Source organism: Amia ocellicauda, chromosome 2 (assembly GCF_036373705.1).
Source record: "Amia ocellicauda isolate fAmiCal2 chromosome 2, fAmiCal2.hap1, whole genome shotgun sequence".
Classification (NCBI taxonomy): domain Eukaryota; kingdom Metazoa; phylum Chordata; class Actinopteri; order Amiiformes; family Amiidae; genus Amia; species Amia ocellicauda.
In genome coordinates this window covers 2,025,400-2,048,219 of record NC_089851.1, presented here as the reverse complement: position 1 = coordinate 2,048,219, position 22,820 = coordinate 2,025,400, and the positions used below count along the sequence as shown (strand labels likewise).

At 48.8% G+C, this 22,820-nt stretch overlaps 1 protein-coding gene across 1 annotated transcript; it reads left to right on the top strand.

Annotated features, from left to right (window-relative positions):
• The first annotated feature begins 10,100 nt into the window (after positions 1 to 10,100).
• On the top strand, positions 10,101 to 20,159 carry LOC136712135 (uncharacterized). Its single transcript, XM_066688698.1, has 14 exons — positions 10,101 to 10,368; positions 11,037 to 11,319; positions 12,336 to 12,502; positions 13,224 to 13,509; positions 13,628 to 13,800; positions 14,139 to 14,427; positions 14,673 to 14,845; positions 15,405 to 15,690; positions 15,807 to 15,973; positions 16,265 to 16,391; positions 17,021 to 17,179; positions 18,272 to 18,447; positions 18,959 to 19,250; positions 19,805 to 20,159. The coding sequence occupies exons 1-14, from the start codon at positions 10,299 to 10,301 to the stop codon at positions 20,157 to 20,159; spliced, it is 3,003 nt and encodes a 1,000-aa protein (XP_066544795.1). The 5' UTR covers positions 10,101 to 10,298.
• Positions 20,160 to 22,820: the final 2,661 nt, after the last annotated feature.

Sequence of the window (22,820 nt, the reverse complement as noted above, 5' to 3'; positions counted from 1 at the left end):
CCTCTCCCCCTCCCCTCTCTCCCCCCTCTCCCCCGCTCTCTCTCCCCCCCTCTCCCTCTCTCTCTCTCTCTCCCCCTCTCCCCTCTCTCTCTCTCTCTCTCCCTCTCCCCCTCCCTCCCTCTCTCTCTCTCTCCCTCTCCCCCTCCCTCGCTCTCTCTCCCTCTCCCTCTCTCTCCCCCCCTCTCCCTCTCTCTCTCTCTCCCTCTCCCCCTCCCCCCCTCTCCCTCTCCTCTCCCTCTCTCCCCCTCTCTCTCTCCCTCTCCCCCTCCCCCCCTCTCTCTCTCTCTCTCTCTCTCCCTCTCCCCCTCCCTCCCTCTCTCTCTCTCTCTCTCCCTCTCCCCCTCCTCCCTCTCTCTCTCTCTCCCTCTCCCCCTCTCTCTCTCTCTCCCTCTCTCCCTCTATCTACCCCTCTCCCCCCCTCTCTCTCTCCCTCTCTCCCTCTATCTACCCCTCTCCCCCCCTCTCTCTCTCCCTCTCTCCCTCTATCTACCCTCTCCCCCCCTCTCTCTCTCCCTCTCCCCCTCTATCTACCCCTCCCTCTCTCCTCTATCTACCCCTCTCCCCCCCTCTCTCTCCCTCTCCCCTCGCCCGGCGGGCTCTGCGCACACGTACCTGCTCCTTCCTCCTCTGCCAGCGGCCGCACGGGCTCTCCTCCAGGATCTCGCTCTCGTCCTCGCTCTCCTCCTCCTTGCCGCCGGACCCCGAGCTCCTCTCCGGGACGGACATGGTCATCGTCACTGGCCAGCAGGCTGTGTGCGGCGGGGGTTCATGCACAGGGGCCGGGGCGAGGTGTCCGGCTCAGCGGTGACAACTGCAGTCCAGCGGGACCCCGGTGGTCGACAGCCCGCCGCCGCATCGGACGGATCCCAGCGCCGGGGTGTTCAGACAGGCTGGGCTGTCGCCCCAGCAAGAGCAGCAACCAAACAAAGAAACGTGCAGCAAATCCGACGCACCGTATTGAATGATCTCCAGATCGTTCTCGCAATCCCCGTTGTGTCAGATGTCTTTCTGCAGGACCAGCTCGTCTTCAATCGGCAGAGCGGACCTTATGGATCCCAGAGACTGTGCGGCCAGCTCCTCCAGCAGCGCGGCATCCTCTCCCGGTGCGCGCTGACACGAAACGCCCCTTCCGAGCACGGATCCGACCGAGTCTGCACGTCCACGGCGCCCGAGAAAGAGATGCTCCCCGCCCGGCCACAACGTGCGAGACAGACGCGCCTCCCGCTGCGCCGCCGCTGCGCCGCCGCTGCTCAGTGTTTACTCTGCGCCGGTCCGGCCTCAGACACGCCTCCCACCACCGTAACTCTTAGCAGAGAAGCACCGTCAATTAAACCTAAACACACAGTCTGAGGGGAGATGTGTGTGCTGCACTGTACACACCAGCCACATCAAACTGCATATTAAACACGCCTGCAACACAGCAGGCAAACAATAACTCAGGACAAGTGCAAGGTATTACATGCAGGTAACACAAATGTCCCTATAATGACACTATGGCAGGAACAGAACTAGATTAAGTAACGCATGAGAAAGACCTAGGAGTCTATGTGGACTCCTCACTTTCTCCATCCAAACAATGTGGGGAAGCAATAAAAAAGGCAAACAATGTTAGGGTATATAGTGTAAAATTTAAAACAAGGGCAGTAATGTTCAGACTGTACAATGCACTAGTTAGAGCTCATCTGGATACTGTGGACAGTTCTGGGCTCCACACTTCAAGAAAGATATCGCTGCTCTAGAGGCAGTTCAGAGGAGAGCAACCAGACTTATTCCAGGTCTGAAGGGAATGTCCTACTGAGAGACTGAGGACCTGAACCTTCTCACCCTGGAACAGAGGAGACTACGTGGGGACTTGATCCAAGTCTTCAAAATCATGAAAGGCATCGACCACATCAAACCAGAGGAGCTTTTCCAGATCAGCAGGGACACACGCACCCGGGGACACAAATGGAAATTGGGCTTCAAGGCATTCAAGACAGAAAACAGGAGACACTTCTTCACACAGAGAGGCGTCACAATCTGGACAAACTCCCCAGCGATGTGGCTGAAGAGACAATTTGGGAACATTCAAAAACAGACTGGATAGGATCCTTGATCACTTAGTTATTAATGGACACCAAACGAGCACGATGGGGTGGATGGGCTCCTCTCGATTGGACACTGAATTATGTTCTCATGTTCTAATAGGAACCCATTGCCTCTTAAAGTCGATTGTCTTTATGAACGACAATGAACTACTTCAAAGCCACTCCCCACCTCAATTGTTTTCAATTATATTCTATACATCTACAATAGCATGTAAAAATCCAAAACACGTACATTTCTCTCCAGTTATTTAAAACAATCTATTGCTGTTACTTATAGACGGCGACACACATGCAGAACAAAGCCCAGCTCTGCTGCTCTACTCCACTGTACTGTACGAACAGCGCAGACTCGGCGCTGCGCTTATATTTGATGCTGTACGACACCCTGCGCTGAGAGTCGAGGCCACGCCCCCAGAGTTCACACCGCCGGGCTTCGGCTTTGTACGGCGACCGCAAAGTGCTGATGGTCATTAGCAGTCCTATTACATTAAGTATTATTATTCAACATAGTGTATTGCTGTTGTCAATTATTAATGAATGGAAAAGTCCAGAAACAAGGGACAACAGGCAGGCAGGGGACGGCAGTAGTAAAGAGTGTACTTCTGTACAGTCAAGCTAACTCATCTATGATGTCATTTAGAAGGCCATTCTCCTGAAGCACCGGCACTTACTGCCATTCTGAGATGTTTTTAATGACTGATGTAGCTTGGGGCACAAGCACTATGCGCTCCGATACAGGGTAGTGTAGGTATTTCATTTCATTTCATTTTCACACTGTGGCCAATACCTATAATGTGCAAGTCGCCATCTTATAAAAACATAAGAAAGTTTACAAATGGCCTCCTTTCATTCCTCCTGCATCGTTCGTGCAGCATTCTGTCCAGAGCTGCATGAACCGCTGAATAACCGTCCAACCCAGTTGTACGATTTGTCTTTGCAGGTTTGTTGTTGTTGTTGTTGTTGTTGTTGTTGTTGTTTCCCCAAAGCAGGTTAACACAGTGCCAATGTGAATCATGCGCTTCCAACAGCGGGCTCGGCCAGACAGCGGTTCCCCAGCACTCACATAAAGTCAGGGCAGCTGCGTTAAAAGCAGCGCACAATTTAAAGGCACCCTCACAAGCACAGCATTCACAAGGGAGCTTTTTCAGCGTGAGTGTAGGATGGCATAGGCTGGCGCACAGCGAGACACAATTTCAGGATTGTCCTCTGTCGCTGTCACCATGGACTTTTTTCCTGAATGATGAATTCGTCACGTGTGCAACACAAGGTGCCGCTGTTGACAGATTATCAGCAAATATAACCAGATAGATTTTCTGACAGAAGCATCTCCCCTGACCCCGCTGGTCTTAGGGCAGCCGGCTGCGACCCTCGTCCCACAGCGTCTCCTGCTCTTGTTTTCTTGCTCTGGCTCTCAATGACTTAATTGGATTAATCATTTCCAGAACTGGCACAAGATCATGTTTTCCAGGCCTTTACGCAGTGAGCATTTCCAACCCCCCATGGTTCGTCAGGGAAGGAGTTGCAGACACCCTGGTCTAAGGGGAAAGTTTCATTTTTATTTATTTTTATTTTTATGAGGGGTGTGTGTGTTGGGGGGGGTTCTGGCCTGTCACATAAGACCCCCATTCATCCCTGGAGCTCTTGTTTGAGGAAGACTGGCCCAGGTCATGGATAGCAAGCGCATTAGACCTGCTGGTTTGAGGTACAGGAAATGTTACCCTTCCTACCAGTTCTTTTACAGCAAAGTTATGTCCTGCGGTGCCAAGAAGGTGGACATTTCTTCAGCTTGTTCTGTGCCTGTTTTATTGTATATATGAATGTGTGTTTGACACAGGAGGATAGAGGTCCTGCTAATTCCTGACTGTGTGTACAGCGTTGATGAAATTGAATACCTTTCCACAAATAGAGTAATGACAGTTTAATCAATACCTAATCCCCACTGCCTCCCTCCTTCCCTCTCTCTCTCTCTCTCTCTCTCTCTCTCTCACACAGTGTCTGGAGCTTGCCTTACATTTGCTGATGACATTAATATCCAGTGTGGGAGATTCTCCGTCCCTGCCTGCCAAGTAGGGCAAAGAGTGAATCCCAGATGACTTGGAATCGAGGAATGATTGTCATCGCACCAGATACGCAGCCAAGTCAGCATCGAAAACTCTGCTACCTGACTTGCGGAGCTCCGTCACACTCGGCCCACGGTGGACTTCCACTGCGGCTCCGCGGCACACCCTGCCTCCCTTCCCTTTCCCTTCCAGCACTGATCATACATCCCTCTGTCCAGAAACAATCGGCGCTCAGCTGTCTTGTGACCAGCAGCTGCCCTGCTGCGCCCACGGTGAGCCACACACAGAGACCGGTCTCTCCATTAAAGCATCAGAGATGTTTTACTAAATCAATAGTACAGGACACGGAGTATTTTATTTTTGGTCTCAATTCATAATGTGAAAATTTGTAAAGGTGTGAGGAAGTGAGTGAGGCTGAGGGAAAAGCAGGCGCATTCGTTTCCGTCCCTGTTCTGATATTCTATCCTAACCAGATCACCAATTGCTGGTCATGAAGACACTGAAATTGAATAGCAACCACTGTTAAAAAGTCTATGTGTGTTAATATATCAGAATGATACTGTCTGGAGGGGAGGCAGCCATTAGGTCTAGGCCTTAAAGTAAACCATGGACCCCTCAGAGGTTGATTTTCTCTTATAACAATCTGTCATCCATAGGACTTTGTATTTTTCTCTCCTCCGTGTCTAAAGGTTTATTTTATTGTTTGTGGTTTATGTATTTGTTTAATTTTGTTTGTCTGTTTTCAATATGTAAAGTGCTCTGTGGCTAACCTGCAAAGGGCACTGCACTGAATAAAAATTGATTGATTTGAATTTCGTGCCTGCTTTTTTTTTAAGTAGGCTGTTAATAATTTTGTATGCTTGTTGAATGGGGCTAGTGAGAAACTCAGTTCAGTGACTTCTGCCACTGATTGTGCGCCCGGTCTGCGGCGCTGCTGACCCGACAGACAGGAAGCTGCGGACGTGTCAGACAGAGGGCAGGGAGGGATAATAATCCTTTCTTGGTGCAATCAAGTTCAAGTTGCAATGCAGGTGGGAGGTCAGTTCAGCTGGTTGTTGCTGCTTCTAAGATGAAGTTCATGTCCCTGATCAATTGTCAGGCCAGGCTGGCCACGATGTCTGCCCCCTCTTCCGCATCACAGAAGATTTGCACACTAACATTTCCCACAGCTTGTATCCTTATACAACAATCATTTTCATCATTCTTTACATGTCTCTCGTAGGAGGCGCTGTGCTATTCTTCCTCCAGTGCCTTGATGGCTCATTTTCAGCCGAGCCCAGCAGTCCAGTTCATTCCCTGATTCCCCGGTACTGGAGCTGCAGCACGGATGACTGAGGGGTTTAGCCTTAGATGGGGCTTCACTGTCTATGTATTCATGCACATGTGTGTGTGCGACATGAACTCAAACCTGATATCTATGTCAGGCTCAGAAGAGACCCAACCAAGAGGACCACCTCGTACTGAACTGGACTGAGGGGGATGTAGAGTCAACTAAACACAACTGTACATAGAGACGGACAGAGGGAGAGATCGTCACAGGCACATGTGTAAAGCTCGGCCACCCATGCTGGTAATGAGGTCTGTGTTTTTATGAGGGAAATGAATCAATAGTGTATTAGAAACAGGAGAAGCGGAGCAGAATGGACAGATTCCTCTCATTTTGTATCGATCACCTATTGATTGTGTCTTGCATGTCTACGTGCCAGTGTAAATATACAGTATGTGTGTGTGCTTGTGTGTATATACAGTATGTGCATGTGTGTGAGTATGTGTGTTTGTGATCTGTGTTGTGTGTGGTGGGCTCTGTGTGTGTGTTGCATCTAACAGTTTGCACAGGATCCAGCAGCCTTGAACGTCAGCACACAGGACACACTGTTAGGTCCCTGTTAACAGGACGCCCCCCCGCACGTGGACCTGGGGCCCTATTATGAGTCAGCCTGAGCCCATAAAAACCAGAGCAGGATGTTGGAGTGCAGTAAACCTGAGAAAAGGGGGTCAGTCTTAATGGCACACAGAGAGGAATTTAACCCCCTCAGGCCAGGAGCCGAGCTGAGGGCCAGAACACAGACCGAGCTGGCCAGCACGGTGCTAGGGCTCCAGCAGGAGGGAGCCGGGCAGTCAGGGCACACAGGCGGGATTGTCCAGAGTCACTCATTTTCACCAGTCTCTTGCAAGTTATTTTTCCCCCTCTCATATTTTGCATGTGCATGCAAAGGGCCACAATCTCATCAGTGTGTACTGCACAACACAATACATAGGTGTCACAGAGTGGATGATTGCACCACTGGGACATAAAACTCTATTGGAAGCACAACTATGCCATCTAGAGGTTGTCTACAGGCGCTAGGAGCTGTTGGGAGGTTGTCAATCCCCAAATATGTTCATTTTACATAGAGTACCTCTTAGCTCTCCCTTCGATTTAGGTTTTTTTAAATTGGGGGTTCAATTTATTACAAGTATCTATATATGAAATCAGGCAGACTTCCTCTTTGCGTTACAAGACAATAAAAAGGTTAAAACAAACAAACAAACAAAAATCTTGCAAGGACCGTCTTCTTCTCAGGCGGCACCAGGACCTGGACTGGGGCAGGCAATAGTCCATGTGTCCTAGTACATTAAAATACAAAGAAACGAAGGGATGCAAGTGGAACATAAAAGTGTCACTATCCACAGGTTCTGCGGTTCTAATGTTGTAAAACAACCCAGTGCGCTTTGCCTTCTCTAGAGATACAGTGGCTCTCTGGGTCAATCTTAGCCACTTCACTTCACTTCACTTCACTTCACTTCTTCACCTTCGGCTCTTCCTTCCCCTTGCTCTGCAATCCCTCCTTTTCACGCTCAACACCTGGGAGCTTTTCATCTCCAGCCTCACAGGTGTGCTCATTGTCAGGTATTGAATCTCATTTAACCCGGCGAATAAGCGGGGACTGTCGTGAATGCATGGTTAGCCATGTGCATATTTCAATTTAAATTTAAACATGTGCAATTCTGTGAAGTGGAGGAAAGCAAACTAAACAAACGTGATTTTAATAGGAATAAATATGTGTTAATATAAGAAATAAGTGAATAAGTGAAAAATACCACACAATAAAAACACAAAAAAATACCAAAATATGCTAACTCGCATTATTTAAAATGTCCCGCAGGTGATATAATATATAATTAAAACACACAGCTGCTATGGGCTTTTACATCTCTCTGAGGCGGGGGGCTCAACTCAGGTGCTCTCTGCCTGGCCTCTGTTTTGTTCCAGGTGTATCAGGGCTCCGTGTGTGAGTTTGTTACGGTGACGCATCCCTCTACCTTTTACAAATTACAGTAACAGTTTTACACACAATGCCTGTTCCAGGTGTCGTCATGTCCAGCCGCCGGTTTGTGTTGCTGAAGCACGCTGCACTAGCAACACACACGGTTTCTGTGCACTATGCAAGATTTTTACATTTCCCTGTAACTTATTATACAGATGCTAATTGGCGTAGAAAATAACATTGGGCATCAACCAAATAAACAGATGGATAGATAAAAACAAGTAAAGTGCAGCATGATGGATCCGAGCAGACGCAGTGACTAATTGCAACATTGTCCTTACTCGCCCTGTCGCTGTCCCCCACACTGGAGAGACAGGCGAAAGCTGCACCATTGACCCAGAGCTTCTTGGAAAATAAAAAGAGGAGACATTTTAAGGGACTTAACCTCAAAGGGGTCACCATGATTCTCTACAATCCTGGCTGGCCAATCAGCCCTTGGGGGGATGGCATCTCATGACCTCGACCCTGAGGACACGGAGGAGACAGCAGGCGGGATGCCTAAATCTGTCCACACACAGGACATCACAATCCCAGAGAGGCTCAGCGGCCACAGCTGCGCTAATTGACACTACATTAGGCATATTTTAAAAAACAATGGAGCGAGCAGGACAGAAAGTGTCTAGACTGATCACATGTCAGTGAACAGAGCCGCAGCCCAGAATAGCCCTGGCCCTGATTGGAGACGGTGCTAATGAAGAGGGCCATTGTGGACTTTCAATGCGCCCGGATCGGCCATGCCAATGGGGCGCAATGCTCCTGGCAGCTGCTAATGAGCTTCCTTGTGCCCGGGCCACGGAGAGCGAGGTTGACTGGAAACCGTTTAAATACACTTATTTATCAAATACATATAAATGTGCCTTTATTTTGCATGGTAGTTTTCCACAATGGAGCACATTCTTATAGATTTTGAACTTGTTCATGCACCTTCACAGAGTTTGTGAAAATGAAAAACCAGAGCTGTGGATATTCATCCGGCACAGACCGACTAAACCTCAAACACAGGGCTTCAAATCAAGAAATTTGACCTATTATTACTATTAATATTATAGCGCCGTTGCGTCCTCGTCTCCTACTCCACCCGCCTCACGTTAATAGTGTCAGTAGTTTTCAAAGCTATATCGACTCTGTTTATTGATTTGAATACACTTACTCAATGCATCAAGCAGCGCCCGCCGCCCCTCGCAGCAGTGCTGCCCCCTGCTGGCAGTGAATCAGGACACACCGCGCTGCGTTCACACCGCACTCGGGGGAGGACACTTTCTCCAGATGTGCTTGATATTTGGCTTCACAATTGAGTACTTCTACTGAGATTATGATGACGTGGTTGATTATTATTATTATTATTATTATTGTCAAATTCACGATTTGTTTTTTCACTTTACTTGTGCTATGTTATAACTAGGGCTCCAAGGTTTGCATGCTGTAGTTATAGGTGACAGGTCAGGTTAAGATCTGAAGAAGCCGTTTTTCCCAGTACTCAAATTTTAATTAAAAAAAAAAAAAAAAAAAAAAACACACAGCTTCAGCTGCACCATCTAGACCAACCCTGTTCCCGGAGGAGCCCCAAACCTGCTGCTTTCTGTTCCAACTGAGCGCTCAATTGCTTAATTGAACCTTACTTTTTAAATTATGTAATGAAAGAATGGTTATCTATACAATTATATACTTAACTTAAAACCCCTACTTTAAAATAATTAAAATGCTCTGATTTAGGAAATTTCTTCAATTAAGAGTTCTATTAAGTAATGAAGAGCTTGGCTGGAACACAAGCAGGGTAGGGGCTCCTCCAGGAGCAGGGCTGGGAACCGCTCATCTAGACTGAGAAGATGGGCAGCACTGTGGAGGAGTGGTTAGGGCTCTGGACTCTGGTGGGGCAGCGCTGTTGTACCCCTGAGCAAGATACTTCACTTAGATTGCTCCAGTAAAATGCCCAGCTGTATAAATGGGTACAAGTGCACTGCTCCCAATACAAATGAAACGGGTAAACGCGCATTGGGAAAACCACTAACTAAAACAATAAAGCTAAAACAGGAAAAAAACACAAAACACACCTGCAATAAAACAGTCCCTCGGTCAGAGAGCCAGAGCCGAGTCGTTAAATTCCCGGGGGGCTGAGTTACTCACCCCCTACGACCTCTGTCAGATAAAAGCACTGCTATAAAACCCGCTGCTCTTATTTTATAGCTACATTGTGGCCCGTGTTCGTCAATTAGCACACGGTGTTTCTCCGGTAACGGGGGGCTGACGGCGCAGTAAAGCTCTATGAGGCGCATTGATCATCTGTAATTACTGCAGTGTAAAAGACAATCTAATTGGAATCGCGTTTTTGATTTATTTTCTTCCTTTAATGATTAAGTGACTCATCACAATCCCGGGGGGCTGAGACCCCAGTCGGCGCCTATGATCTTGGTTATTATTATGATGGTGGATGTTGTAGCAACAGACGTTGTAGTGTAAGTATGGAGAAACTCAAATGTATAGACAGAGGAAAAGGTTGAAATAGTGGCTGGTTGTTAATTGGGGTGTTTGTTAATACCTGTCAATCCCCATAATGCAGCCCATAGTGGTCGATTAGCGCCAACAAGAACCGGCTGAGCGGCCTGACGGGCGTTAACAGGCGCTCCTGGCCGCCGCAGCGGGAGGCTACATAGGGACCCTGGCGGCTGTGAAAGAAGTGAAGTTGAGTAGCACTGCCTGCATCTGAGGGCGCGGGGGCTTGCCTCAAGGTCACGAATCGCTTGTATTTGGTCTAGTGTGGGAAAACCCCTCCTTCGTGTGGTCATTTGTAGGGTCCTCTTGTCAATTCTGCTCATTCCCATGAACGCGTCTGCTCTCCGCTCAGGATGAAGATCTGGGCTGTGCTGTGCTGGCTCGGCGTCGGCCTGTGTGAGCGCTGCAGGCGGCTGCCCGGAGGTGAGGGGCCGGCGCTGCTGTAGGCGTTTAAAACTCCCCTAGTCGCACAATGGATTTTTTACATTTAAATGATGTATTGTTATGCATTCTTAATATTATTAATGGCAAATGACTACTCATGCTTCAGTGTGTGAATCCATGCAGTAGGCTACATTATTTGCTAACAAAAAACAATTCTAAGCTGACCTGAATCCCCTGACCTGCTGGTTTTGGTTCAAAGCTCTGTTTAATAAAGGCCTGTATGGCCCTTTTCTTCCAAGTTGTAATTTTAAAACGTTTAGCATGTTGGGGAATGTCATGTTTAATATAAAATGAAACCGAGGTTCTCCAGGTTTTTGGAGAATGTACGAGTCAAATTAAACTAATTGGCTGAATCTGGCTGAGTTTATTAGTTAGCAATTGCAGACATTTTCAGTGTAAAAGTATATAATGCAGTTTAATATTCAAACTTTAAGTTTAACAATTTTAAGTCAAACTGAACATTGATATGGAGTTCTATTAATTGAGCTCCATTGAATCCTACAAATGGCTCCCCAGGGTTAGACTTGAGAAGCAGTGCTGTGAAGGGCTGAAGCCAATCCCCATCTTTGATAATTGATCCTGAATTGTGTTTGGGTTCAGATTGTTGCCGTGCTGAGGTTAACTGGTTAATCCTTTCCTTCCTACAGAGCAGAACGTGGCTCTGTTGGGTGAGGCTGTCCAGTCCTCCACGTACATCTACTACAGCGTTGCCCAGAATGCCATCGACGGCTCGAAGAGCAACTTTTTCAACCTGAAGACCTGCATCCTCTCGGAGTACCAGAACCAGCCGTGGTGGAGGGTGGACCTGCGGAACTTCTACAGTGTCTCTTCGGTCACCATTATTCCACTGGCCGGATGGGGTGTCATGATCGAGGGAGCGGAGGTCCGTGTGGGGAATTCTCTCCGAGACGAGGGGAATCAGAATTACAAGTGAGGAGCAGGGAACTCTTGGTGGAGGGTGCCATCTTTGTGAAGGAACAGAAAGGGGCTTCGACTGGATGCAAGTGGTGTGCGTGGGAAGGGAGGTTTCTGGTATCTTCTGCAGAAGTATTTCCTAACCTTTCAAGCCCATGGAACGTTGATCTTGTTTAAAAAATAAATGTGACACCAGCTTCCTCACTGCCTGTCAGTCCTGCCTGCGGATGTTTACATTGAACCCCACATTGCACTCAATGAGGCACCTGAGCTTCTCTTGATGCACATGGCCAATTAATCAGTCACGTGAGTTGGCAAATGCTGTCTCTGTGAAACTGGCTGCTTCCTAGAATTGGAATAACTAAATGTGCAGTCTGACCACAAGTCAATTTTCCAGGGTAAGTTTGCCTTCAGGTTGAAGGTTAAGAGAGGAGACTTGATTAGTGTGTGTGTCTCAAGCATGACGTATATCGCAGGTGCTGAGGTGTTAGTCCTGTATTACAGAGGTTCCTGAACTTTTTGTCTGGCACCCTCCCTATACATATGGGTCCATAGCAGGGAGGCAATGAATGGTTGTATGATCCCCACGTGGATTTTGCGGGTCTCGTCTTGACGACTTACCCATTCAACTCTTTACCCATACAGCAGAGGTTCCCAAACTGTGGGGTGCACCCCGAACCTCTGCTGCATAGTACAGCAGTTTAACTTGCTACTTCATCCGATCTTGGATTGCTTCCGTTTTAATGCATCACATTAATCGTCATGAGGAGTGTCTCAAAGTCAGTCGTGCATAATTACACCTTGCTGTTCCTCTCCATAAAAATGCCTGGCAACTTCATGTTTTCAGTGCCTTTATCCTCAATTACACTCCTGCATACACCAGAGTTTATTTATATTTTTAACATTTAACATGCTTAAAGTGTGTGTGGGTGTGGGGGGGGGGTGCATTAAGTGGATGTTGGGGTTAAAAGGTGAAGGTGACGGTGCTCTTGCGGTGTTTAAGGGTGAAACTGTGGCATGTGTCCCTGCAGGTGTGGCTCCATCCCACCCTTGACCGATGACTCCTTTCCCACCCTGTGCTGCCAGGGCATCACCGCTCGCTATGTGAACGTGGTCATTCCTGACAAGCCCCAGTACCTGGTGTTCTGCGAGGTGGAGGTGTACGCTGTGCCGCTCCGCTGTGCTCACCTCACTGGGGGTATGCTATCCCCCCAGCAGAGGTGCACCTTCTGTATGCTGGTGGTTCCCAAGCCTGGCCCTGATGTAACAACCCCACCGCTCCTGTCTCTGCTGGTTAATTTTCATCTGAGCTCTTAATTGACCTCTTTAACAGATGCTGAGTGCCTGTCAGTCAGTAGGTGGAAACCAGCCAGCAGACATGGGCAGGGCTGGGAGCCACTGCTGTGGGCAACTGCTGCCTTTCCTTTATTTCATTTTTATTGTGAGCATGTGCATTATGGTGGGGGAGCATGCACAGCATATTGCCTGGGTATCAGATCTGAATACAAGCGTATCACGGGGGGCCTTCGAGACCTAGAAATGCCGAGTTCTATGCACTGTACAAGCCTTGGAGGATTTTGTTTCCCCTCCAGTTAAATTGAAATGCACAGTGTTGGGGCAGAACCCTATTTAAAGGGCATGAGACACCTTCATAGGTGTTTAAGAGCTGGACCAGGGCTGGCCAATCCTGCCCCTGGGGAGTCGGTGTCTGTGATATTCAACCCAGACTAACTGCTCGATGGATTTCGACTGTTTGGTTTCATTATAAATCGCCAAACTAAATTGACTAGAGACCCTGCATGTTTGTGGCTCTCCTGGGACAAGGTTGGTGACCTGCTACAAAATCTGCTTTGAATGGTATTCTGGAGTTATCCTGACTATTGGCTTCCCTTTACTGCATTTTATTTTTGTTTACACAGAGCAAAACGTAACTCTGAATACGGTGGCTTCCCAGTCCTCCACAGAAGATGAACTGGGGCTGGCTCTTAATGCGGTGGACGGTAACCGTGATGATATCTATGACCACGGGAGCTGCTCTCAAACCGAACTCCAGTTCTGGCCCTGGTGGAGGGTGGACCTAGGGTTCACCCACCTGGTCACCACAGTCACCATCGTCAACCGGAAAGACTGCTGTCACGAGGACCTGCGTGGTGCGGAGGTGCGGCTTGGGGACTCTGTGCTGAACGCAGGAAGGGACAACTACAGGTGAGCACTTGGGGAGAGACGGAAATGGAGCCCAGGGTCAGAGACACAAGTCTGCTGCAGCTCCATTGCCCCTCCGAACACAGCCTCCTCGGTAACCATGACTCCACCTGCCTTCCAGGTGCGGTGTGATAATCTCCACAGGCCCTGGCTCCGTGCACACCGTCTGCTGCGACGGGCGGAAGGGGCGCTACGTCACCATCACCATCCCTGAGCACCAGCGCCACCTCACCCTGTGTGAAGTGGAGATCTCCGCCGTGCCGCTTCCCAGCTGCTTTCCAAACTACTTCACAGGTACCAGTGTCCATCATCGTGGGCCCAGTGTGCTGAACCTCTGCCTGGTGCTTTGGGGTGCTGCCGCATTGAGGCCATGTGGGGAAACTCATGGGCAAGCAATCGCAGCACCTGGGCTGTTACACGGTGGCCGGAGCTTAAGATGGATCGGCCCTACATTAACTGTGCCGTGCCCATTCAACTAACCTCTAAATCATTGGTTCCCAGCCCTGGTCCTGGAAGACCCCCTAAATCTAGATCTATAGCCCTCTTTCTATTGTAGAATAACTTTCCATAGAAGAATGCAAAAGTTAAAATGAAAACTCATTCAGGAAAAACAAGTCTCTGCCTTTCCACAGAGGTCAATGTGGCGCACCTGGGCACGGCTGTCCAGTCCTCCAATGAGAGCAGCCAGGGCGCCGCACTGCACGGGGTCGACGACAACTACAGCCCCTCCTACTTCCACGGCTCCTGCACCAGCACTGGCCGGCAGAACAACCCTTGGTGGCGTCTGGAGTTGCCGGGGATCTATGCAGTGACCCTGGTGACGGTGGTGAATCGGGCAGATGACTGCTGCTGGAAGGACCTGAAGGGAGCTGAAGTCCGTGCAGGAGAGTTGCTGGAGAGGCACGGCAACATCAACCCCAGGTACCTGAGCTCTGAGGGTGGGTGTCATTGGCAGCCATGAAGGTGGGGTGGGGGATGTTCCACTTGAGCTCTTATTATAATTTGATCACTCATTTCACCTTGTTAACCTTTGCATGAGTAGTTTGCTTAAGCATAATTTTGGTCCCCACCTTATTGCTTAGCCATGACTCCTTCATGTCTCCTCTTGCACCTTCATGGCTTCTGTGTAGGCGCTTGAATTGACCTGTCCCCTTTGTCCTGTGCAGGTGTGGACAGGTGACCCACGCCACCAGAGGCTCCTTCCACATGTTCTGCTGCTGTGGCAAGACCGCCCGCTACGTCAACATCGTCCTCCCTGGGCGCTCACGGGTCCTGTCTCTGTGTGAAGTGGATGTCTTGGGGGTGCCTATCAGCGAAGGCAGTGTCCGCATTCTTGGAGGTGAAGTAGGGGGCGTGGTGGTGGGTAGGGCTGCTTCTTAATACTTAATGTGGCATCAACTTGGACATTCATTCTCATGGTTTAAATTATAAACACCTCCGAGGCATTTCTTGTAAATGCCTGCCTGTCCCCATGGCTTGCAGCACTGTCATGTAATGTCGGCAGGAATGTGGTGATGGTTACAAGTGTAGGGTTATCCATGCTCTGCCCATACTTTGATGGAGCTGAGCAGCTACTCTTTGGCAAGCTTCAAACTTTGCATTGACCTAAGGTACTGAAGCTTCATGTGTGCAAATTTGATCTATAAACTGAATACAGGTTTAATAACCGTAATCATAAGAATAAATCTCTGCAATAGCTCACCCGTAGACACAGGATGGATAATGGTAGGCAAGTAAATACATTTTAAATCCACTACAGGATTATTGGACGTCTAGGAGAGAGACCTGGGAAATTCAGGTTGAGAGAACCCCCCCCCCTCCTCCACCAATGTATGCCATACCCCCAGTGGGCATTTGACGGTATGAAGTTGTCTAACTACTCCCCCTCCACCCTGTAGATGGTAATGTAGCTCTGCAAGGGGAAGCTGTGCAGTCCTCCACCTACAACAGCATCGGCGACGCAGAGAACGCCATCGACAACAACTGGAGCGCCGCCTTGTACGAGGCGTCCTGCACGCTGACTGAACACCAGCCAGCCCCCTGGTGGAGAGTGGACCTGCGGAAGAAGTACCGGGTGTCAGCGGTGGTGGTGAAGAACCGGCAGGATTGCTGCTTCCGTAGGCTGAAGGGCGCCGAGGTGCGACTAGGCGACTCCCTTGTCAACAATGGAAATGACAACTACAGGTGAGGAGACCCTGATATTCCAGTGAAACCAACTTTAAAGTAATTGGAATGTAAAACTAGTACATGACTAATCTCACAATTTTTCTAAGGTCTTCTTTCATATGGTTCTTTTGCAGGTGTGGTGTGATCAAGGGGACCTATCTGGGCTCGGTCCACGTGCTCTCCTGTGCCATGAGAGTGGGCCGCTATGTAAACGTGCTCTCCAGGAAGACCACTTTCCTGACCCTGTGTGAAGTGGAGGTCTATGGAGTCGCGGTGCCCATATGCAGACGGCTGCCAGGGGGTAATGGACAATTTCTCTTCCTTCCACAGCTGGAGCGTCTCATTAGGAAGGAAGGCAGGCAGAAAGGTCTGGGAGATGTGATGGGGAAAAATTGGGAAAGTTTTGCTCCTGGGTGGCGTGCTAGTTTTTATGAGCAGTTTAAGAACTGTGGTGTCATGGTTTACAATGTACAAAATGTTGTATGAAATCATCCTGTAAAAGTACATCTCGCTACAGGCTACCTTTTCAAGTCTTTTTCTTCAGTCTGCTGTCAAGGTAAAACTTCCCTCTCCTCCTTTCCTCTCCAAACAGAAAAGAACGTGGCACTTTTAGCTCAGACGACCCAGTCCTCCACCTTTACCGAGACTGGAGTGTCTCTTCATGCCACCGATGGTGACCGCAACCCCTTCTATGTGATGTGGAGCTGCACTCGCACCAGGTCTGTGTGGCAGTACTTCCCGTCCCTGGACTCGGGGGCCCACGGTCCTGTTGTTTTTTTTTTTTCCAACAGAGATCAGTTTTAATTGAAACCTTAATTTGCTTAATTTAACTTAAATGTATAGCTTCCAAAACTTAAGTTAACTTAACTTTAGATTTCTACATCTACCTTTAATTTTTAAACCACCCAGATTAGGTAAGGGGGTTTAAGTAAACTTAGGTTTAGCTTGAATGTGAAACTGCAGGAATGGGGCCCTCTAGGACCTGACTTTCGGCATTCCTTTCAAAGTAGTTTTCTTCAACTCTTGTCCTTTGTTAGATGGAACCACTTTGACATCTTTACCAGATCTAATGCAGGTGATGATATAAAGTGACTAAAACCTGCTGGATTAGACGAACACTCGCCTTTGCTTGTAGTAGGTACCTTGGTATTGTAAAGTAAAGTGTTAATGGGGTAAAGCAAAGTGAGGTGAACTACCAGTGGATTTACTCTTTCAAGGGAAGGGGTCGGAAAATCAATTCCACTTCCATTCAGTGTTAAATTGTAATGAGTTCTCAAACACCATTAGATTGGTGTATTTTTTGATGGTTGTCTTTGGCACCAACAAGCCTTTGACTTCACGTCTCTAGGTACCAGATGTCCCCCTGGTGGCGCGCTGACCTGAAGATCCCAGTGCGGGTGTCTGCTGTCGTGGTGTTCAACAGGATGGACTGCTGTCACGAGCGCCTGATGGGGGCGGAGGTGCGACTGGGCAACTCTCTGGTTAACCACGGAAATGAGAATTACAGGTAGGGGGTTCTGTGCTTACGATCAATGCAGTCTGACCCTCATTCTGTCATTGTGGACAAGTGCAAGGTATTACATGCAGGTAACAAAAATGTCCACTATAATTACACTATGGGAGGAACAGAACTAGATGCATGAGAAAGACCTAGGAGTCTATGTGGACTCCTCACTTTCTCCATCCAAACAATGTGGGGAAGCAATAAAAAAGGCAAACAATGTTAGGGTATATAGTGTAAAATTTAAAACAAGGGCAGTAATGTTCAGACTGTACAATGCACCAGTTACACCTCATCTGGATACTGTGGACAGTTCTGGGCTCCACACTTCAAGAAAGATATCGCTGCTCTAGAGGCAATTCAGAGGAGAGCAGCCAGACTTATTCCAGGTCTGAAGGGAATGTCCTACTGAGAGACTGAGGGAACTGAACCTTTTCACCCTGGAACAGAGGAGACTACGTGGGGACTTGATCCAAGTCTTCAAAATCATGAAAGACATCGACCACATCAAACCAGAGGAGCTTTTCCAGATCAGCAGGGACACACGCACCCGGGGACACAAATGGAAATTGGGCTTCAAGGCATTCAAGATGGAAAACGGGAGACCTTCACAATCTGATTTTTAAAATCAGACTGGATGGGATCCTTGGATCACTTAGTTATTAATGGACACCAAACAAGCATTTTCGATCGAATGGCCTCCTCTTGTTTGTAAACTTTGTTCTAATTCTAGTGAAACTGACAATCACCATATTCTGAAACACTCCTGCTTTTCTTGGTAAATTCTGGTACATAGAAGCACATCAGTGCAAATGCAGAGATCAACTAGTTAATTGAATGGCTTGGGATCAAGATTTTCAGTCACTATTAATTGGCTATAAAAGCTAAAGGACCTAGGGGCTCTGACCACACACTGGCAATCTTCCAATTCTGACTGCTTTTGACATGACCTTTATTTTAAATGGGATCCCCATTCTTTACCCAATTCCCACCTGTGCATTTTGGTTGGAGCACCTCTTGTAGGTGTCCTTTCACAAGACTCTTGATGTTGTAGCTGCGGGTTGTAGGACTTTGCTCATGGAGCGGTTCCCCCTGCAGGTGTGGGATCATCAACACCACGTGGCCTGGCTCAGTGCACACCTTGTGCTGTAACGGCCGGCAGGGGCGCCATGTCAACATCCTTATCCTGGCGGCAGAGAAACGCATCCTGTCTCTGTGCGAGGTGGAGATCTACGCAGTGTGCCCATCCAAGGTCTGCCCGCGCTTCCCGAGAGGTGAGTCTCGCCAGTTGTCTTCTCCCCATAAAGTTCTTTTGAATTTCAATCAGATCTGGTTGTAGGTTGTTGCAAATGTGGGCCCAGTAACAGTGCTTTTGAGGTCTCTATGCCTGCAGCAGTGATGCAGCATTACGACCTCACACTGCCTCTGCTGAGAGCTAGGGAATTGTGCGAACTTGGGAGATGAGGGAGACTAGGATCCGGGCCAGTTTTCTGGTATTGCAGGCCTGTGTGCAAGAACATGTACCCTTTAACATCTAATTTGGGGATCTTGGTGGTGTACATTCTGAATAATGCTTGTAATCGGCTAGAGGTCCATGATTGTACCCACACCCTACGGTTTAGACTCAATCCTTTGCAGTAGTGGCCTGGGACTTTCTGTCCCAACACTCACTCCTTGACTTTCAGGACTCTCCCAGCAACTGGCATCCTTGTTTGTGGTGGGATTGACCGCAAAGGATTGAAAACATCTGCCTTAATTGTTTTCCTAATTCCCCCATTTTTGCAGAGAGAAACATTGCACTCCAGGGCAAGGCTACCCAGTCCTCCACGTTAAATGCCGAAGGAAGGTCGGTCAATGCCATTGATGGGAACAGTGACCCAAACTATTTCATTAAGTCCTGCTCGCAAACCCAGGAGGAGCCGGGAGCCTGGTGGCGATTAGACCTGCACAAGAGGTTCAGGATCAGCTGGATTCTGATCGTCAACCGGAGAGACTGCTGTTCAGGGAGACTGAGGGATGCGGAGGTCCTGCTGGGAGATGGGCTGCTGGAGCAGACTGACGAGAATATCTGGGAAGTGTTAAATGCCGGGCGAGGGGCAAGAGGGATTCTGAATCGGTTGCCTTTCACAGGAGAAACCTAGTGTAGAGCTTTTTATAGAAAGAGTTGGTTTTCCACAATTAACTCGTGAGACGTTCGACCAGTAGATTCATTAGAATAGATCTGATACAAACAAATTAAAAAACTCTATTATAAAGCAGAACACAATGCTAAATTCCTGAAATAGATCAAATGGGGAGTTAGACTGAGACTGCAGCTCATCTTTGATGCATTTTATGACTTGCTTGAACTGATCAGACTTGAGGGAGAAGTCCAAGAATCCCCACTTCATTTCAATTCTTAATTAAACTAACATGGTATGCTTGTCGCTATGCTAGTAGGAAGTGTGGACTGTTGGTTGGAAGAGGATCCTTCTGTTTTGATCTGTAGTTGTGACCCCCCGGCTTAAATTAAATTTTATAATTTACTAACCCCTTCCCTCCTTTGGTTCACCAGTGTACTGAACACCATACATAACATTTGAATTATATTCTGGCATTAAAATCATACAACTCAAATGTTTTAATTCACAGGTGTGGCACAGTTGACAAGACGTCCCCAGGCTCCATCCACAGGTTCTGCTGCTATGGGCTCCCTGCTCGCTTCGTGAACATCCACAACCCTAACCGCAAGGAGCACCTCACTCTCTGCGAGGTGGAAGTCTACGGCATCCCACTGCTAGTTGAGCAGGAGGACATTTCAGATCAAGTAGCTGCTGATGTTTCCTGGTCTGCAAAGGAGGCCCTGGCTGAACCAAGGAGCTCCACTTCCCTTCTCTTCCCCGGACCGGAGGTTGACTCGGAGCCAGGCCAGACTGGGGATCCTGAACAGCCTGAACAAGCTGACCTGCTGAGTGGAAATGGGTCTGAGGGTCCACAATCCCCATGAATCTCCAATGGTATCCTGGTTTTGTATGAGGGTTGAATTTCAATACAAGTTGCACTGCATAAACTATAGAACATGTATTTACTGGTTTGATATGTTTTCAGGCAGCACCTGCTTGCAAAACCATATATTCTCTGCATTTGCCCTGTAAATTGGATTAAAGGATTTAACAGACTGTTCTTCCATTCTTTCTCAAAGCTGTACACCGCCTTTACAGTGTAACCCAGCAGGGAACCAATCAGATGTGGTACAATTGTTTGGAAGTTCCCTAGTGACCCTAGAGTAGTGTTTCCCAAGCCTAGTGCCAGTTACCCAAAGTCCTGTTTAATTTTTTTTCCAAATCTAACCAAAACTGACAAATTTAGCAAAATGGTTCCATACAGTTTTAGATGGGAAAGTGACAGTTCGGCTGGAACACGAGCAGGACTTTGGTCCCCCTTGAATCCAGGCTTGAGATCCACTGCTCTAGGGAGTTGGTGAATGGTCTTAACAGGAGCACAATTTGGCAATGCCACTTGCCTCCTCGTACCGAGCAGATTTCACACGTCTATAATGCATATTATGTGAAGCCACTGGATATAGATGGTGATTTTCAAAGCAGTACAGAATATGCAGACACTCTTTACAGATTACAAAGGCTTTGCGTTGTGTAGACGGGCACATTGGCAGGAGTGATGTCTGGGATTTTTGTAAAGGGAAGCATGTTGGTTATACAGACAGAAGGGCAACCCTTACCTTCAGTTGTGCTTCAGGTCATAGGCTGGGATAAGATAAGGTAGAGGATGAACACTTCTCTGGGAGCAGGAGAGGTGGGTAGGTTTAGCTTTACTAGGATTTTTTGTCTGGAATTCAATCTCCGCCTTCGCCTCCCACTAGTCTCTGGATTTCCTCACTCTCACCAAGACATGGATCTCCCCTGAGAACTCATCCACCCCTGCTGCATTATCCTCTCTGTTCATCCTGTCCCACTCCCCTCGTCTTACCGGGCGGGGAGGAGGAACTGGGCTCCTGCTCTCCCCTTCTCTCCTCTTCTCTGTCCCCCCTCTCTCCTCTATTACGACCCACAGCTTTGAATTCCATGCAGTGGAAATCACCTCTCCCTCTCACCTCTTCCTTCTAGTTCTCTACCGTCCACCTGGTCCACTCACCCCTTCCTGGATGAACTTGACTTTCTTCTCTCCTCCCTCCCCTTGCTGTCCTCACCTACCATCCTCCTGGGAGACTTCAACATCCACCTCTCCAACCCTTCCCACTGTGCCAGACTTCTTCCTCTCCTTCACTCCTTTAACTTCTCTCTCTCCCCGTCTCCCCCCACTCACAGGGCTGGCCGCCAGCTAGACCTCATCTTCTCTAGAGGCTGGTCCCCTTCTACACTCTCCGTGACACCCACGGACATCTCAGACCACCACTTCATCTCCTTCTGCCTTTTCCTCCCCTCCCTCCCCACTCCACCCACTCCCTCTGTCACCTTCCCCCATAATCTCCGCTCTGTCTCCCCCTCCACCCTCACCTCCACTGCCTTCACTCTCTTACCTTCCATTGACTGTTTTTCACATCTGTCAACTGTGCTACCTCCTCTTTGTTCTCCTCCCTTGACTCTCTGTCCTCTCACGTCTCGTCCTGCCCGTCCCTCCCCTCCTCAGCCTTGGCTCTCTGCTCAACCCAAACTAGTCTGCGTGCTGCTGAACAGAAGTGGCTCTTCTCCACCTTCTCCTCCCTCCTTGCCCCCCCTCACCCTCCTCCACCCTCATCTCTCACTGCTGATGATTTCGCCTCATTCTTCTCCTCCAAGATTGCAGACATCCTCAGGCTCTTCAATAGTCCCCCCTCTTCTCCCATCACACCCAAACCTCCCACCAATCAAGCTTCCTTTTCTTCATTCTCACCTCTCTCGGACTCTGATGTTTCCGCTCTCCTACGTCACAAACCTACAACGTGTGCCCTGGACCCTCTCCCTTCTCGCCTCCTCCAAGCGACTGCTCCTGATCTTCTCCCCTTCATCTCCTCCCTCCTCAACTCCTCCCTCCTCTCTGGCTGTTTCCCCTCGGCATTCAAACAAGCTGCTGTCATCCCACTCTTCAAGAAACCAACTCTTGACGCCACCTCTCCTCAGAACTACCGCCCTGTCTCCCTACTCCCCTTCCTCTCAAAGACTCTCGAGCGGTCGGTCCACCGTCAGCTCTCTGACTTTCTGTCCCAACACTCACTCCTTGATCCTCTGCAATCCGGGTTCCGCACAGCTCACTCCACTGAGACGGCTCTCCTGGCAGTCACTGACTCCCTCAGCCATGCTCGGGCGGCCTCCCTCTCCTCAGTCCTCATCCTCCTTGATCTCTCTGCAGCATTTGACACCGTCGATCAGTCCATCCTCCTCTCCTGCCTCGCTGACCTTGGAATCTCTGGGACTGCTCTCACCTGGTTCTCCTCCTACCCCAGTGACTGGTCCTACCAAGTGACATGGGGAGGCTCCTCATCCACCCTCCAACCTCTCCTCACAGATGTACTCCAAGGCTCCGTCCTGGGCCCGCTCCTTTTCTCTCTCTACACTCGCTCCCTGGGCCCCCTCATCACATCACATGGTTTCTCCTACCACTTCTATGCTGATGATGCCCAGATCTTCCTGTCTTTTCCCTCTTCTGACCCTATCATCCCCTTTCACATCTC

What these genes read in the sequence shown, in the direction of transcription:
- LOC136712135 (XM_066688698.1), top strand. Translation starts at nt 10,299, where the DNA reads ATGAAGATCTGGGCTGTGCTGTGCTGGCTCGGCGTCGGCCTGTGTGAG. An exon ending in GCAGGAAGGGACAACTACAG is followed by an intron (nt 13,510 to 13,627) that starts GTGAGCACTTGG and finishes CCTGCCTTCCAG; the next exon opens with GTGCGGTGTGATAATCTCCA. An exon ending in CACGGCAACATCAACCCCAG is followed by an intron (nt 14,428 to 14,672) that starts GTACCTGAGCTC and finishes TGTCCTGTGCAG; the next exon opens with GTGTGGACAGGTGACCCACG.